Source organism: Polypterus senegalus, chromosome 1 (assembly GCF_016835505.1).
Source record: "Polypterus senegalus isolate Bchr_013 chromosome 1, ASM1683550v1, whole genome shotgun sequence".
Classification (NCBI taxonomy): domain Eukaryota; kingdom Metazoa; phylum Chordata; class Cladistia; order Polypteriformes; family Polypteridae; genus Polypterus; species Polypterus senegalus.
The window spans coordinates 284,745,499-284,764,011 of record NC_053154.1 but is presented as its reverse complement, the minus strand read 5'-3'; the positions used below and the strand labels follow the sequence as shown (position 1 = coordinate 284,764,011).

The 18,513-nt window shown below is 39.0% G+C and overlaps 1 protein-coding gene across 3 annotated transcripts in view; it reads left to right on the top strand.

The window, feature by feature from the left end:
- plekhs1.2 (pleckstrin homology domain containing S1, tandem duplicate 2) overlaps positions 1-18,513 on the top strand; it is a 69,782-nt gene that overhangs the window by 38,540 nt on the left and 12,729 nt on the right. For 2 of the 3 annotated variants that reach the window (XM_039742357.1, XM_039742370.1), the window contains 3 exons: positions 1,077-1,163; positions 8,486-8,535; positions 16,417-16,509. In XM_039742357.1, coding sequence (XP_039598291.1) covers positions 1,077-1,163; positions 8,486-8,535; positions 16,417-16,509 — 230 coding nt within the window. The remainder of the gene's footprint in view (positions 1-1,076; positions 1,164-8,485; positions 8,536-16,416; positions 16,510-18,513) is intronic. The other variant, XM_039742367.1, reaches the window with a different exon arrangement.

The following is an 18,513-nucleotide window of genomic DNA, read 5'->3' as shown; positions in this document are numbered from 1 at the left end:
TACCCCATTTCTCCTCCCATCTACACTATGATAGAACAATTTGAACCCACCTCTGATACACCTGGCCTTACTCCCGTTACATGTGGTCTCTTTCACGCACAACATATCAACCTTCCTTTTCTCCATCATATCTGCTAACTCTCTCCCCTTACCAGTCATACTGTCAACATTCAAAGTTCCTACTCTCACTTCCACTCTCTTAACCTTCCTCCTCTCCCCCTGTCTCAGGACATTCCTTCCCCCTCTTCTTCAGCTTCTTTGGCCAGTTTCCCCCAGCACTGTGACGGTTAACAGTTCTGGTGGTGGCCATTGTTAGCCCGGGCCTCGACCAATCCAGTATGGAAATCTGCATCGTTGTCCGCATATTCATCTTACAAAATTTTACACAGGATGCCCTTACTCATGTAACCCTCCCCATTTATCCCGGTTTGGCACCAGCACAAAGAAACATACTGGTTTGTGCATTCCCTGTGGCTGGATTCTAAAACATAATTTTAACAAAGAATGGAAACAAAACCTGAACAGTTCGACTTTGTCCCAAAAGTACTCGAAAGGATATCAGTGGCCTTTGTACCATCCCAGAGCATTGGATGAATATACATACAGTTTTGTGGTCAGCATTACTGTTTACCAAAGATCACTGTCAAGTGACCAGAAAAGGGCACAGCAAACAACAAATAAACAATAAACAATATGGCCACCTTCATTGTGTGGTGACAAAAATGCAACTTAAAAGCTCTAAGAAAGCCATGATACTAACTCATGACAAATGTTCTGTGTGTGACACAAAGTGTCCTATTCAGCTGTTTATAAAGATATGTGTTTTGGTGGTTAATTAGGTTGTTCTGTACCACCATATAATCCCATAACAAAGGATCTCCTTTGCACTCTCAGTTGACAGCTGTGTTATCAGAAATACCCTGAAAGCTCTTGATTTGTGGTAGCAGAGATTGATTGGAACAGACATGTGGACACTAATTCGTTGATTTTCTTTACATTTTTTGCTGTGCATGTCATGAAGTGTTACTGTTGTTACCTGCAGATGTAAACATGTTGGACATTTTTTGTGTTCCTAGGATGATGCATCATTATCAAGTCCAGTAGAAAACAAGAAGCTACTGGAGTACTACTATGACATGCCTAGAACGTTCAGGGAAGCTCTGGTACTTATTTTGGTGTTGGGATATGCTGAGTTTTCATGGTGTCATGACATCGTGTTCACCATTGCTTTTAAAATGGGAGTTTAAGATTGCTTTGGGATACGTTCCCTTTAGCACAACTACTTTTGAAGCATTGCTTGTAGATTCTGAAAAGTCAAACTTTTATTTGCATTATATAAACACTTTAGCAGAGCTGCACCCACCCAAAATAAAGGCTCATTCAGAGTATTGAACACTTTCAAAAATGCATTACCCAGTAACTAAGAATCATGACTTTGTAGTATATATCAAACTGTACTTTTATTGTTCATTTTTTTCCAGCTTTTGGTACATGAGTAAACAAGGGAATGCATTATGTCTGTCGTGCTATCCATTGATGATGATGATATGCTATAAAGGGTCTGGGATGAATTAGGCTTCAGGATTGACATGTGGCATGTGGCACAAGGGGGGTACATATTGAGCATTTGTAAAATCAAGAAAAAAACTGTGTTTTTTATAATTTGATGTAGAACACATGCTTTTTGATACATGGCTACTGCATAATACACTCTGTTGATCCATGTAGTTCATCCCACTCACAGACATGTGTGAGCCTGGTTCCTGTGTGCTCTGCTAAGTGATGACATCTTAGCCAAAAAAGTGAGCCAACACTTCTTTAGCTATGTAGGTCTTACCTTCTAAGACACTTTCCATAGGGCATTGCATGAGCTTCTCTTACAGAGTAAAAATCACACCTTTTCTGTTACATCTTCCACTAGAAATTGCACAATAAAAGGAATGAAGGTGAGCAGCAGAGGAAACATGAAAAGAAAACTAGCCAAAAATAGTCATTAATAGAAGGTCTATCCTATCTTTCATCAGTCCAAAACATTACCAAATCTATCCATTTTCCAACCCACTGAATCCAAACCCAGGGTCAAGGGGGTCTGCTGGAGCCAATCCCAGCCAACAGAGGGCACAAGCCAATCCCGGGCAGGGTGCCAACCCACTGCAGGACACACACAAACCAAGCACACACTAGGGCCAATTTAGAATCGCCAATCCACCTAACCTGCATGTCTTTGGGAGGAAACCCAGACAGACACAGGGAGAACATGCAAACTCTACACAGGGAGGACCAGGGAAGCGAACCCGGGTCTCCTAACTGCAAGTCAGCAGCGCTACCACTGTGCCACCATGCCGCCCATTAACCAAATATCAAACTTTTTTCTAATGATGACCAGATGACCAGGAACTGCTGGACATCAAATTTTTATCCCATTAAAACAATGGTGTCAAACGCTGCACACCTGTAGGAGACATGGCATTGCAATGCTGTGGTAAAATTGAACAGCAGTAAGAACAGAGTAAAGCATACAGCATGAAATGATTTAGGTATTTCTTTTTATTAAAATTCTTAAGATATAAGAATTTTTAAAAGCTACTTTGAAAAGGTCTTAAACCAGTCAAGAGTGGGGTCATGTCTAATGGGTACTGACGAGGCAGTTGTTGTTGAGAAAGAAACACAAACATGATGAAAAAGGGTTTATGTTCCTCCTAAAAGGGATATAAAGGCAAGCCAGCACCTTTCCCAGCAAGCCCAGGTGAGGCACACCCAGTCCAGCCTGCATTAGACAACTACCTGACGACTTTGGCCTGGCTAGGTCCAAAGTGGTGAGAACTAGCTTAACAATTTAAAACAAAAGGAAATGTGCCAAAATATATCAAAAGGCCCGATCAGGAAGGGGATGACAGCAGACTCCATGCTTGTAAACAGAAGGTCAACAAAAAATCTTTATCAAGGAATCTATACTAATAAAAGGCAAGGCCCTCACTCACTCACTCACTCACTCACTCACTCACAGACTCATCACTAATTCTCCAACTTCCCGTGGGGGTGGAAGGCTGAAATTTGGCAGGTTCATTCCTTACAGCTTCCTTACAAAAGTTGGGCAGGTTTTATATCGAAATTCTACGCGTAATGGTCATAACTGGAAGCAGTTTTTCTCCATTTACTGTAATGGAGATGAGCTTCAACGCCGGGGCGGAGTTTCGTGTGACATCATCACGCCTCCCACGTAATCACGCAGTACATAGAAAACCAGGAAGACCTCAAAAAAGCGCTCAAGAAAACATGCATTATATAATTGAGAAGGCAGCGAAACAATAAGAAGCGAGCGAGTGACATATACAACCATATTCATGAGTTCTGCTACTTGAAACAAAGCACGATGTAAACCTACACTTTAAATTAAGTTCATAGACAGGCTGCCGCTGGCGTTTGTAATTTAGTGCCTGCCCATATAAGGCCGTCCGTCAGTGGCAATCCAATAGCAAACTGCCACGGGTAAATATTCACGGGTGAAGGACTGTGCTTATGGAGAGGAAGATGAGATGGTCAGGGTGGTGTTTGACACAAACTCAGCGAAACTGCGAGAGAAAGTTTTAAGTGCCAGGACTAAGGTAACATTAAATAAAGCTATGGACATAGCACGAGATGGCACCAGCACAGCTGGGAACCTTCGATGCATGTACACCGAGTGGCTCACGTGAACTGACGAGTGCACAGATAAAAGCAACAGTTCCAAAGAGCGCTGAACAAAACCGAATTACACAATTGAAAAGGCAGCAAAAAATATGAAGCGTCTGATAAGCATATTCATAAATGCAGCTACTGTGGAAACAAAGCACACGGTGGAAAAAGTCAATGTCCCGCTAAAGGAAGACAGTGTAAAAAACCCGTGCATGCAGTGTGTCAGGTCTCAGATAAAGAAGAAGACGAGCTGTTTATTGATGCAGTAAGAAACGAATCGATGAATGAAACCTGTCATCTTTACAACGATTGACAAACACGGAATGTAACTTGAACACAACACATCCTACAAATACGAACCTGATTGAAAGAAATAATGATAATCAAATCCTTGATGACAGCAACACTCAGTAACACTCACAAAACAAATACTGTATATTGACAGTCATGTTACGTTATTTTTAAAATGTTCCCTTTTCTTTTTCTACCTTTTTTAACACACTACTTCTCCGCTGCGATACACAGGTATATATATATGTATATATATATCCCGATCTACATACTCGAATAATGGATACTTTATTTGCCATCAATGATTGTTTTGGTAAAGCCATACTCAGTGTATTCATTAGATGAACGGTAAAAAGTAAGGGCAAGGGGAGGATGACTCATTGAGGCATGCAGGCTGTAGTGCGTCAACTCTATCTGAATTGCGCGATCACATTTGAAAAAATATATCTTTTCAAGTTCTATTTAGTCCATATGTGTCAAACTCAAGGGCCGCGGGCCACATCCGCCCGGTGTAATTATATCCGCCCGAGATCATTTTATATACTGGATTATTGTTATTAAAGCCCGGGTATATGAAGCGCTGGTAACACAATAAACTACAGATCCCATAATGCAGCGCTTCAGCTGCCTTGCCGAACACTTACCGCTTACTAGAGTTATTGCGCACTGAGTTTGCACGGAGCTTTGGTGACTTTGAAGAACAAAAAAAGTCCGTCTACATGCGGCTCGAACCTTGTGCATGTTTGGTAGCACATATCTGTGTGAGAAGCTCTTCTCAGTGATAAAGACTAACAAAACAGCACACAGGAGTCGCCTCACTGATGAGCACCTGCAATCCATCCTGAGAATCTCCACAACACAGAACCTCACACCAAACAGAAACGAACTTGTGGCCAAAAAAAGATGCCAGGCGTCCAGCTCTAAAATGACATATGAGCAAAGACAACTGAATGATTTGATTTGTTATTGCACGTAAGAGCGGGAGTCAACCGTTTTAACAAACAGCGTATTGCACTGATACGAAATAGCTGTGTGTGTATGTATGTAGATATATATATATGTATTTGTGTGTATATATGTGTGTGTATGTATGTAGATATATATGTATGTATATATGTGTATATGTATAGATATGTATATATATATATATATGTTTATGTGTGTGTGTGTAAATATATATATATATATATGACAGCAACACTCATCACTCACAACAGTGACAAAACAATTACATTGACAATCAGGTTACGTTATTTTCAAAATGTTTCCTTTTCTTTTCATTGCTTCTTTAACACACTACTTCTCCGCTGCGAAGCGCGGGTATTTTGCTAGTAATTTATATAACTAAATGCAGTAAAAGGAGAAAAATGCTCAAAATAGGAAAAAGATTTACCTGAAAGACAATTCGAAGCAATCACGTACATGAGTTCCAAAGGCAAACAAACAGGCAAAAAATACAATAACCAGCAAAACAAAAATAAACACACGTTCAAATTTTACAGTAGTGAAACGTGAGGATATAATAGAGGGTATGGATTGGAGAAACCTGAGTCAAAGGAAGAAGTAAAGGAGAAAGAATGGTTTATGTGCTCACTTTTATTAATAAAACAGTTAAAATATATAGTACTCTGCTCAGTAGAAGAAAGCTGGGTTGTTACTAGATTTAATCAAGTGGACCCAGCAAATGCATTGTTGATTAGTTCTTATTGTCATTTCATAGTGCCCTTTAAAATAAAGGGGCTCCTAGCACTGTTCACAGTTCAGTAGAAGTTTCTCTTAATGTAACGTAACATTCTTCAGACTACTTGATCTAATTCAGGGTTGTGCGAGAAGTCCAGACATAACCCAGAAGTACAAAACAAGAACAGACCCTAGGTGGGGTCCAGTACATTAAAGGGCTCAGTCACACACGCAGGCTAATTTAGAATCACGGGGTGGTGCAGTGGTAGTGTTGCAGCTTCGCAGTTATGAGACGTGGGTTCAGTTCCTGGGTCCTCCCTGCGTGGAGTTTGCATGTTCTCCAGTTTCCTCCCACAGTCCAAAGACATGCAGGTTTGGTGCATTGCCGATTCTAAATTGTGCCGTGGGTGTGTGTGTCCAGATCTGCCCAGACATCGATCAGGTGACAGTGCTAACTAATCTGCCACCATGACACCCAGAAATTAGTTGCAGGTAAATATGATTTATAATTCCTTTTTGTAGTTTGACTTTTTTAACTACCTTAAAAAATGAGATAAAATTGAAAGATTAACATTACAGATCAATATAAAGATAAAGTAGACATTTGTGTGAAGATGTAAGGGCAAAGGAGAACAGAATCACAAGCTGAATATTTTAAAATATGCAGTTCAAATCAAATCAAACCTAATAATACCAGAATTTGAACAGATGTATACAATATTTTGTGAATTGCAATAACAACAATAAGTTTATTGCATCCAGATTTCTTTATACTGAACCAACACTCCATTGCAGTTCATGTTTTCCATCAGAATAAAGCAGATTTAATTTCATTTTTTTAATACTTAAATCCATCTCCATGGGTAATTCCATTATAGATTTCAGAAGACCCTTGCAATCTGAAGCATATTATAGCCTTTTTTATTTAAGACATATTTGCCTCATTTGAGGCAATTGTCACTGCCAAACTGGAGGTTTTGTTTTACTTTTAAAGATATTACACATAGTCATATTCCAATGTGGTTGCACGACAAAACCATTCAAAGTATTGTAGCCATCCCCTTTTCTTAAACACGCAGTAGATGCCGGCACCAGTATGGTTTTGCACTCCTAAAGGGGAGTCCCATGGTTTCTAAAGCCCACCATTAAGCTTAAGCTTCAAAGTAAACATTCAACACTGATCATTTTCACCAATGCTAAAGAAAAGTTAAAATGTAGGTTGTTATTGTGGCACTTGTAGAAAATGTTTCCCAGGAGGCCAATAATCGTGTTGTGATTTGAAGTCTTGTTTGACTTCCCCGTTCTGTTTGCTTATCTCTGGAAAGCTCCCTTCTTTTAAGTCATCTGTCTTCTGAAATTGTGTTGTCCTCCTATCACTGACACTCCTAAATTCTACCTGTCACGCATCACCCAGACTATCTTCCTGGAGGAGAAAGGTAAGCTCATCCATCTGAAACCTGTCCTCCTTTTCTAGAAGCTTATAAGATCTAAACTCCTGTCTCTTCTCACGCTGCCACAAACAGTTACTCAGAAACAGAGATTCAAAAATCAGCCAGAAGTAGATGGTAAGGTTTGTTTGTGGTAGTTACCATGCATCCAAAAGCAATTGTGATACTTCTCATTCAGAAGTGGCACATTAGAAATGCCTCGGCACTCCACAGCTCTGGAGTTAGTGCATAGTGACTTTTGAAAACATAAAACACAACAGTTCTTATCAGTGAAACACATACAGTAGTTGTAAAAACTCTCGACTTACAATACCTAAGAGTCTTTTTACACTTTTCACTTACTACTTATGCATCAGAAAGCTGCTTCTTTCTTTTAAGCAATCTGGTCAAGCTCATCCTTTAAAGACATTTTACAGACAATTATCACAAATGCTAGATATTATAAATAGACAAGAAGAACGTGAAACATTATAATATTAACAAAACAAGTTTAAGAAAACAAGTGCCTTTTGTGCAGTCCTTAATTTAGTTATTTTTCTACACACCTGTGCATAATGTTTAGATTTTGTTTGTGTTTTTGTGGCAGTTGACAGTTTTTGGAATTTTTAAGTTTGGGAATTTTTGGAATGCATATACAGTATTCATAGCTTTTGTTTTGTATTTTACCTGCTAATGTCAAGCCCCAGTATATCAGGTTCATCACTGTGCTATCAACTGTAGTAGATCATTGCTTACATCATGAAAGCCATAGCAAAGCGGGTCACTCTGTTCAGTACCACCAGCCAGAAGGTATAGTAAATCACTTCATCCAAACAAAAACCCTTATGGAGCAAGGGGAAGTCCACCTTGGCTCTTTGTGCAGAGATTTGGGGAGGAGTTGTTAAATATTTGTTGTAACTCTTTTAATAAATGTAGGCCAAACAAATATAGTACTCTAGGCAAAGCAAGGGTTGATACGCATAGTCAAAGAAATCTGCAACCAAAACTAAAACTAAATGAATTTAAAGCACACTAAATTATGTCAAAAACAAGAAATTGCAAGAGAAACTATTTTTCATCAACCTAAATTAAAGGTTTTCAACTGAAACAAATTGAAAACAGTTACTGAGTACGAGACTGTCATGGATAAGAAGGCCACCATATCCGTGTGGCCACCCATCTCCACGACTCACATGCACCACTTGTAGGAGACAATCTTCAGAGACACATGGCATTACAGAAATCAGTTCTAAAATGGCTGCCCTAGATGACCCCACCAACATGCAACAAAACTGTGTTAAAGCATAAAACATAAATAGAAACAAAATAATGCTGGATCTATGAGGTAGTACTGTAGCTCTACCCACAACAATGTCCAATTTTTATTTTATGTCTTGTTCTGTCATCTTCAGGAAAGCGGACAGCTGGACACTGAGAACCCGTCTATGAAAATCAACCCCCTGTGAGTATTAAAAAGACTTCTGCCATTTATGTGTCAGTCTTTGTTTCAGTTCATTTTAAATAGCCCATTTCATATCAGGCTGGCTTAAAACAAACTACGCTGCAGAAGTGTAAGGTACAGCCTCACAAGTAATCTGATCCTAAACTCTTCTCGGCTTGACTGTCTAGATTTGTCCTAGGCAAGTCTCTTATGGCTGCTCTATTTGTATATTCATTTATATCCAGGCTAATTTATGTCTTTCGTTTCATTCCTAGCTAGTTATACTTCCTTATCTTTGTACCATGTCCATTGACATAAAACTACACCATCAACTTGTGAGTTGTGTTTCCTATAAATCAGCAAAGGCTTATCTTTTTCTTCAAAACCTGGTCCATTCTGTATTCTCTCCTTCCTGACTCATAATACGCTACGCTAATACGCTAATAGTAGTGAAGACTCTGTCACTGCTGCTGAAAGTAATGTGCTGTATTTTGCACTTGTACTACTTCATCCAAATCTGCTTTTTTTGCATCAAATAATTTTGAGAGGACTTGGACAGCAGTGTTCTCTATTGAAAAGCCCCTTAGATCATTGCCTGTTTCTTTCCATCAGAGTTTTTTAATTGTTTTTCCTCCAATTTAAAAACATTGAGCTTATATACAGGGTGGTCCAGATCTAATTATGCAGATCCAGATCGTCTGGATGACTCTGATTTATATGGGGACGATTCCAGTTCGGCGCGAAGACGATTCTTCATGTCGTCAGTTTGCACACTTCTCGATGGTCTGGGATTTTTCGGGTGATTTTCTATATAATAAACTTAATAAGTTATAGCGGAATAAAAATTTGCATAATTAGATCTGGACCACCCTATACGTCCTATACTTGCTGTTCAATTTGTTACTCCCATCTGTAAAACTGCCTATTGTTATTACCCCATGGTGACGTCACATTGGCCTTTCAAAGGTGTTCTCCAGTCATTTTATGTGATGTTCTCTTATCATTTACAGCATCTTCAGTTCTTTTTCCTCAAACAAACACCTCCCAGCTGTGTCACTGTTGAGAAATTCCAAGTTAAATAAAAAATAGCTGTGATGAAGATAACTGATTAATCAAAGATGAGCATCCATTTATTACAACAAGCATGAGGAAGCCTCCCATGTGAATAGTTCAATTAATTATGGCAAGATCGCAGAATATAACATAGCAGTTATTTTAAGTAAGTTAGGTTCATTTATGTAACACAGTCAAGAAACACATCACTTAGCATCAACCAGCATACAGATAAATGGTGTAATATTTAACATACTGTACCTATATCTTTTATATATTGTACCTAATTGCACTGATCCTGTTCAGCCACAGAATGAAACACACACTCTATTTGCTTAAGTGTTTGCTTCTGCAGGATTGCCCGATGGCTGTTATCTGTATCATGTAACTGTAACCATGTGTCATGTATCATGTATTACTTATCGCACTTTACTCGCCTGGTCTTCTGTTTTTTTCTCTGTCTTGTGCTGACCACATCTGGCTCCATTGCAACCAGTGTGCCTGTTTCTCTGCAGCTGAATCCCACTGCAAGAACAAGTGCCAGAATAGAGGTCTTCCTGCTCAGTTCTCTCCTTCCTGCCTTTTGCACAACTTGGACACTGAAACACGATTAAAACTCTTTGGCATGTGTCTATATACCTTAACAGTACACAGTATAACAACAAGTTTTACTCTCCTTCCATACCTTTCAGGTATCTCCTAATAACTGATTGCTGAGGCATGAAAACTGACTTCTTTTATGTTGGACCCAGGAGTTCTTCCAGAACCTCAGCCTTGTATGTTGGAAGCACTTCTGGGTCAAGCAGAAGCCCTTCAAAGAAGGTATATTGTTCCCCTGCAGCTCAATCAGGTGGCAACCAAAAACCCCGACAGGCCTGTACTATGGAACTGCAATTCACAGCCTGCCTTGCGGATATCTATATGAGAGCTCCACTAGTGGCATGCTCCCATTGTGTGAACGAAGGAAAAGCATAGCCCTGGGAAGCAGCCACCCACTCTCCTTCTGAGCAGGCCTCCTGGCCTTGCAAGGAACCAGCACCTTTCTGATTAGGATGTTAGTCCATCCTCATCCTTCCATTACACCCTCACTTTTCTACAAGGAACCAATTTCTTTCCCGGTCAGGATTCTATTCCATCTCCGTTCTTCCATTATGGCCTCATGTCCTGGCAAGAAACCAGGTTCCATCCTGGTCAGGACGCCAGACCATCCAGCATGACAGTCACAATATCTATCAATCTATGTTTTCTAGGCTTTGATTATTTTGATCATTCCCTCGATATCCTTCTTGGTCCCTCAGCTCCTTGTCCACTCCACTCACTTTCTATATGTCTAGCAGGCCATACTGAGTGTTGATAACAGTGTGTGCTTCATGATTGTTTGTGTATCAATTTAGTTTTACCTGTTTGAATATAGGGTGGCACGGTGGCGCAGTGGTAGCGCTGCTGCCTCGCAGTTAGGAGACCCGGGTTCGCTTCCCGGGTCCGCTTCCCGGGTCCTCCCTGCGTGGAGTTTGCATGTTCTCCCCGTGTCTGCGTGTGTTTCCTCCGGCGCCGGTTTCCTCCCACAATCCAAAGACATGCAGGTTAGGTGGATTGGCGATTCTAAATTGGCCCTAGTGTGTGCTTGGTGTGTGGGTGTGTTTGTGTGTGTCCTGCGGTGGGTTGGCACCCTGCCCAGGATTGGTTCCTGCCTTGTGCCCTGTGTTGGCTGGGATTGGCTCCAGCAGACCCCCGTGACCCTGTATTCGGATTCAGCGGGTTAGAAAATGGATGGATGGATGGATGTTTGAATATATCAGTTCAATTTATTTTGTGAAACAAATTATTATTTTTAAAATTAATAAAGTCTTCTAATGGAGGATGGGTGCATCCACAAAACAAATTAGCAGCCTGTGACAAGTGGCACATGCAGCTCACCACATTGTGCTTTTGTTTAAATCTTGCTAATGCTCTGTGTTATTTTTGTTTTCATAATCTTTCAGGGCTGAGTTTTTCTAGAGTACTATAATGAACTATAATATAAAATAATTATGTTTATTATACAATAGTTACTTCTGTTTTTGTTAGATATTCCCCTTAACCAGTAGTCATTCCCCACCCCCAGGTTCCTAAAAATGTCCCGAAATAAAAATAAAGACAGTTCTCCAGGTTGAAATTAAAGAGATACATTAGAGAAAAAACTGCTGTGCTTTTTCAAAATAGATGGACTCGACCCCATTGAGTAAATCACACTTTTTCAATTTGGATAATAAATTACATCCATAAACAACTGTGAAAGAGATGATGGAATGGAATTTTTCCAACTGAGTAAAATAAGATGGTGAGCTAACAGTTTATTAAAGAGTGTTTCATCTGGCAGAACTCCAAAGAAGGCAATTAGAAAATGATTAGACACCAGCAAAGTAAAACTAAATGTCTAGTAGGGTCTGAGTCACTTGTACATTTTGTAGACAAAAGTGATTAGAAAAAAGAATTACAGGAATGTTGGCTTCTATTTATGCAATAATACCTGATAGTGATGTACAGTATGTTTGAATCCACAATCCCAATATCAGAATTTTTGTAACCTGGGAAGACCCATTAAAAGTGTGTCAAAGCCTAATGTCCTTCTCCCTTAAATCTATGAAGAAGTTTGATTTTTCTTTTTTAAACCTGACCGCCTCTTAATCAAAATAAATTAAAATATCTCATTCAAATTCTTAAAAACACTTAGTTATATCAAAAGTAAAACACTGAAAGAAGTGTAGCATTGTGGCACCATGGTTAGCCCTGCAGCCTCACAATCATTCAACCATTCGGTCAGCCAATTATATAAACATTCAATCAATTAATCAGGCACGCATCATTCAGTCAAGTCAACAAAACACTCAATCAATTGATTAAGTACTTGGTCAACCAGGCAATCAGACAGTAAGTTAACAAAAGAACCAAATCAATGAATCAGTCAGCCAATCCAGTTATAAGGACTATCGATCTGTTATGTTCACCAGCCATGTGAGTGCACTTTCTAGTGATTTTAAAGTTTTTTTAGTTTAGTTCTTTGTTTTTTTTTACGTTTTGTTGCAATCAACTTCTTGTTTTTCAATGATCCATCATTGCATAGTCATGGTGACCATCAATATTTTGCCTGAGCATAACAATTGTGGCCCAATAAAACAATCCTATAAACAAAGACTGCTTTTTGGTCCTATTAGAAAGTGACAAGTTTTTTTGTAATGTCTTTTCCATTTCACTTCCTTGTTTGTGGCTAAGTCCAACTTCTTAATGAGTCTTAATGAGTATTGGAAAGTACTGTTTATTTTAGGCTTATTTATCTCTTTACTGTGCTTCACAGTTTTGGTCTTTTTGCTCTGTAGGAATTAGCTTAAATAGGCAGGCACTTACACTGAACACATCTAGTTAGCCTAAACTACACATCTTTGAGTTGGAGACAATGTCACACTTAGCAGCTGTAATTGCTGAATCTCACTTCTTTAGGGTTATCAGGTGACATGACTAGAAATCACAAGGGATAATGGATTATATGACTTCCCTGTGATTTTTCAGTGCCGTTTCAAATTTCCAAAGTGTTGTGAGCTGACTGTATTTTGTCATTCAAATAAAGTGCTTCTTGACAGCTCTGGAAGCTGTCGCAATCTTTGCCTGTCTTTTTTCAATTCTATCATAGTACTACAAGCATTGTTATGATCTCTGATTTTTTATAAATTATTTAAGATCTTGTTGAATATAATCGAGACAATCCATATATGGAATCAGTGGTTTTGACACTCAAGAATTCTGAATACAGTGGAACCTCGGTTCACGAACGTCTCAGAACACATACAAATCGGTTTACAACCAAAAAGTTCGCCAAACGTTTGCATCTGTTCACGACCACACACTTGGTATACAAACAAGCCAGTTTCCCTTTCGGTTTGTGCGCGCCGATGAATTCCGCACGTGTTCAGTCTCTCCCTGTGCATTCGCTGTGCAGCGAGAGAGAGAGACGCACACAGACATGAGTGAGAGAAACACACACAGAGGCATGTGAGAGAGACACACAGACACACACACAGACGCGCACGAGAGAGACACACACACACACAGACGCATGCACAAGAGAGGCACACACATAGACGCATACGAGACACACACAGACGTGGTGAGAGAGACACACACACAGACGCTTGCGAGAGAGACACACACACGCACGCGCAAGCAAGAGAAAGAGACACACACACATACATGTGAGCGAGAGACACACACACACATACACGCGAGAAAGAGAGAGAGAGACGGGTGGCCACATAAGGCCGAGAAGGCAGTTAAAGAATGCACTGGGCTTGTTTTTAAAGACATAGATCCGAGCATTGTTTTAACCTCGTTGTATTTAATGAAGACTTTTTTCTATTGGATTTTAACCTCCACTTCACTTCTGTGTACAGTGATCAGTTCATAGCGTGCATTGTTGCAATGTTACTTTTCTTGGTGGTTTATTAAATTACGGATTTTTGAAATGATAATTTTTTTCCCTGTGCTTAAAACTCATTAAAAAAAAGTGTTTTTAGCGAGTGGTTCCTAGCGCTATAGCACGAACTCTTACAGTGTTAGTTTTCTCTGTTGTTCAAGGTTTTCGCAGTGTTATTCAATTTTTTTACTTTTAGTTTACTATTACACTGTGCATTCTATGGTTTAATTAACTATATTTGTGCTTAAAAATCTTTTAAAAAATATATTTTACATACAGTTTGTACGGTCTGGAATGGATTAATTGTATGTACATACAATCCTATGGGGGAAATTACTTTGGTTCACGACCAAATCGATTTACGACCAGAGTTTTGGAACTGAGGTTCCACTGTATTTGGTTAGAAATGGTGTATCTGGCATATTAAGTTCATGTTTTGTTAATGCTTTACTGTGTCACCATTTGTTTATTCTGACATATGCCACTATTTTAGAGATTTTGTATTTGCCATCTCCCTTGCAATGATTCCCAGAATGCTATGAGTGGACATTGGCAGGCATCTTTCTTTTGTTTGTGCGATCCAGAACATCAGCTCTCCTTCTTCCTGTTGGAGGTAGCATTGTACTCATTGTATTTCTAGCCGAGTGCTTATCCCTTATTTCATTCAGTTTAACAATTTTTTAAATATGAGGATTCCAAAAATGTGAATTATTTTTTGTGAGAAAAATGTATCTTAATGTAGTTGAAAATATGTTGTGTCATTTCCATCACTATTTTGTTTTGTATATAGATAGGCACTAGCATTTCATGACTCATGGCCGTTGGAGTCACAGTGTCTGACGTCAGTAACACAATGGCTCAAAATGTCACTAGTGTCAATTTTGCAGATAAATCCCCTTAAAGGCTTTTGTGCAATTTGTGTTTCTGTTCTCTCTGTTCTCTATCTTGCTGCAGTTTTTGACTAAGATTATTGGATTTGGTAAAAGTGTAATCTGACCTTTTGGCTATGAACTTTGCATATTTTTTTGACTATATCTCATTCTTTTGATCCATCTCATTACAGTATTGTCTCCCTTCTCTAAGACAGTATGTTAATTGTCAGGCAGTCAGCTACTTATTTATTAAGATAAATAATTATTAAATGAATAGATGATGTACTGATCACAGAGTCAATAGTACAAGCCACTTAACAGTAAATTGATTAATCAAGTAAACACAAAACAGTCTACTAATCAATCAATCAATCAAATAATCAATTTATCAAGTAGTGAATATTCAGCATGTTTAATTGAAATTTATACTTTATATCTTACCACACTCTGACTTAATTGCATGCATTTGGCTGCTGATCCCTGGCACAATTCTTCATATGTTTTGGGATTGTTCCCTAGTTTATGTATTTCGGTCATCCATCACTGACAGCCTGCCTCCAATTCCCTCTGTTAATATTACTTTTTGTCTCATACATTCCTTATCCTGGATATTTCTGCACTTACTCTCAAACTACTTTGTCTGGATACGACCTCTGCTAAAGTAGTCCCAGTCCCTCACTGAAAATCTCCTGATGCTCTTTCTCTGTAAATTTCTAGAAATCCTCTGTCTTTAATGTAGTCCTGCTTGAACTTTCAGTCATGCAAATCAAGATGCTTCAATACAACTACTACTACTACTACTACTACTACTTCAAGTAGTAGTCCGTTGTTTGCTTGTTTAGTAGCTGATTGGCCGGTGGTCAGCGTCACTTTTTCAGTCATAATTTATAATTTGTCTCTTTTGCTCTGTCTGTTATCAAACTTGCTGTGTCTCTTGTGCTCTTCTCTCCAGTTTACATGGCCATCACTTACTTTTGATCCTCTACTGACCTCTTTCTCTGGGCTGTTTGGTGCCAAGAGTGGAAGATGTGTGCTGGTTGTTTTAATACTTATGTTAATTATTAACTTTTAACTTATAATGATTTGTATGGGTGTCATTCTCTTGTTTAAGTTTAGTAAAGATTCAATAAACAGTCAAGTATTCAATTCATTAGGAAGGTTGTTCATCAATCAATTACTAAATAAGAAAATCAAACAATAAGTAATTCATGAAGCAATCTACTTGCTCAATTAAATTCTCAAACACTAGTGTAAGGTTGATGTAAATTGGTTTTCTTTAAAGTTCCATCTTTCCCTCAGTTTATTCAGTAATAATATGGTTAAAATGAAAACCCTGCAGACTAAACAGGAATCTCTTCAATCCCTGAACAAGATGAATTTGGTTTGAAAATGGATGGTTGTTTGGATGAATACAGCTGAAAATCTGTCTTTCAGGATATGGAAAAACAAAACTTCTTTTTTCTCTATAAACTGATATGTGTCAAGAAACATATGAAGAATGTATGCCTGTTTTTGGGCTTACTTTTTTAGAAATCTTGTGAAGATTGAGGAAAAGGATGTGCAAGTGAATCTAGAAGACCTGAAAAACTGTATGAAAATCAGTGACATAGATGGAAGATGCTGGTAAGTGATTCATTCTGACAAAGAAACAGAATGCGATTTTAAATTTAGCTGCTGGCAGTTTATGTTTAGTTTTTCCACTTAGCATAAATTTGCAAAACACTTTCAAATGAATTTCAGGCTAAAATGCTTGGCCGTAAAGCACATTCATTTTCAACATGTATTTGGATGGTAGCTTTTAGACAGAGACTGTATATGAAGAGCACTCAGTTAATGCTTGTGAGCCATTAAAGTTCAAGATGGTAACAAAGTAGTGTAATTTGCATCTGGCTAATCCTTCATGTTACATTTTAGCGAGTAAATGGGTTCTTATTGGAAAAGAGGGCTTGTTGATAGCCAGACCTAATTCCGTGTCTCTGTCCCCCTCAGTGGATGGTCCTTTTTTCTCAGCACAAAATTCAGCCCAAATATTCTTCTACTTTCTCTTGCACCCTTCCCACAAGATCACATACACGCTAGATCATTTGGTGACTTCAAGCCAAATATTAGTCATTATCACTTGGTCAGCCTCTGCCATATCAGTCAGGTGTTTCACAGACATAAACAGAAGACCCCTGAAGAGCTTGAAGCATTATTCAGTTAATGATTTTGTACGCTGTCTGGGTTTTACAAAGGACAGTTTCTATAAGGAAGACTCCTGTCCTCTTTCTGAGACCCAAGATCATCTGCCTGCTGTTCTTTTCAAAGAAGATTTTGGACAGTGAACCAGATGCAGGTGAACAACAACGACAACAACAACAACATTTATTTATATAGCACATTTTCATACAAACAGTAGCTCAAAGTGCTTTACATATTAAAGAATAGAAAAATGAAAGACACAATTATAAAACAAAATAAATCAACATTAACATCGAATAAGAGTAAGGTTCAATGGCCAGGGGGGGCAGAAAAAACAAAAAAACTCCAGACAGCTGGAGAAAAAATAAAATCTTTAGGGATTCCAGACCATGAGACCGTCCAGTCCCCTCTGGGCATTCTACCTAACATAAATGAAACAGTCCTCTTTAGAGTGAGCCAATGGAATCCCTAGGGGGTTACAAGTGGGGTGTGGATCACACGTGGTGATACAGTCAGAGGGATGACACTTAAATGACCATCTGTAAACGTTGGGTGCAATGTTTGTGGCTCAGATCACTAAAATGAGACCACCCCAGCCCCATCTAACAATGAAATGAATAAACGCATTCACTACAGTGGAACTCTCAACAAAATAACTGAGAGTCTGTGCACCATTAATAGTGGAAATTGTCTCACTGCATTAAATGGCAGAGTGTTTGCACACTGCATTGTTTAGACTTTGATCAGCTCTCTGTTAAGCAGCTCTGTTCCTGAAGCCCAGCCTTAGCCACTGCACTGGATGACACCATACCTAGTGCTGCCACTGCTGGGAACTGTGCAGATTTGTTGGTAGGGACCTTCATTTCCCACACATTTAGGTTATGGAAATAATCCAGTTTGGTCTACATTGTTTAACAGTGTTATAATTCTGCATTTTTGTATCCTTGCTTAAGCCTTCTATTAATGGTTAATGCCCCATTATGGGGTTTTAAGATGCTGAATTAGATTTTTGCAGTTCATTTTATTATCCATCCATCCATTATCCAACCCGCTATATCCTAACTACAGGGTCACAGGGGTCTGCTGGAGCCAATCCCAGCTAACACAGGGCACAGGCAGGAAACAAACCTTGGGCAGGGCGCCAGCCCACCGCAAGGCTCACACACACACATCCACACACACCAAGCACACACTAGGGAAAATTTAGATTCGCCAATGCACCTAACCTGCACTTAGAAAATATTTTGTGCTGCTTTTGTCACCATTTTGTTTTCCCTGAAAGCCTCCTTTTTTGGCCCTTGTCACAACGTGATGATGATTAAGAAAATAGATGGATGGATGGTTATTATGGTATGACATCCCAGAGGTTATGTGGTTGACATCATCATTATGAAATTATAAGAATCAGCAAGTGTTAAGCTTCACTATCCAAGTTTGTGGATTATC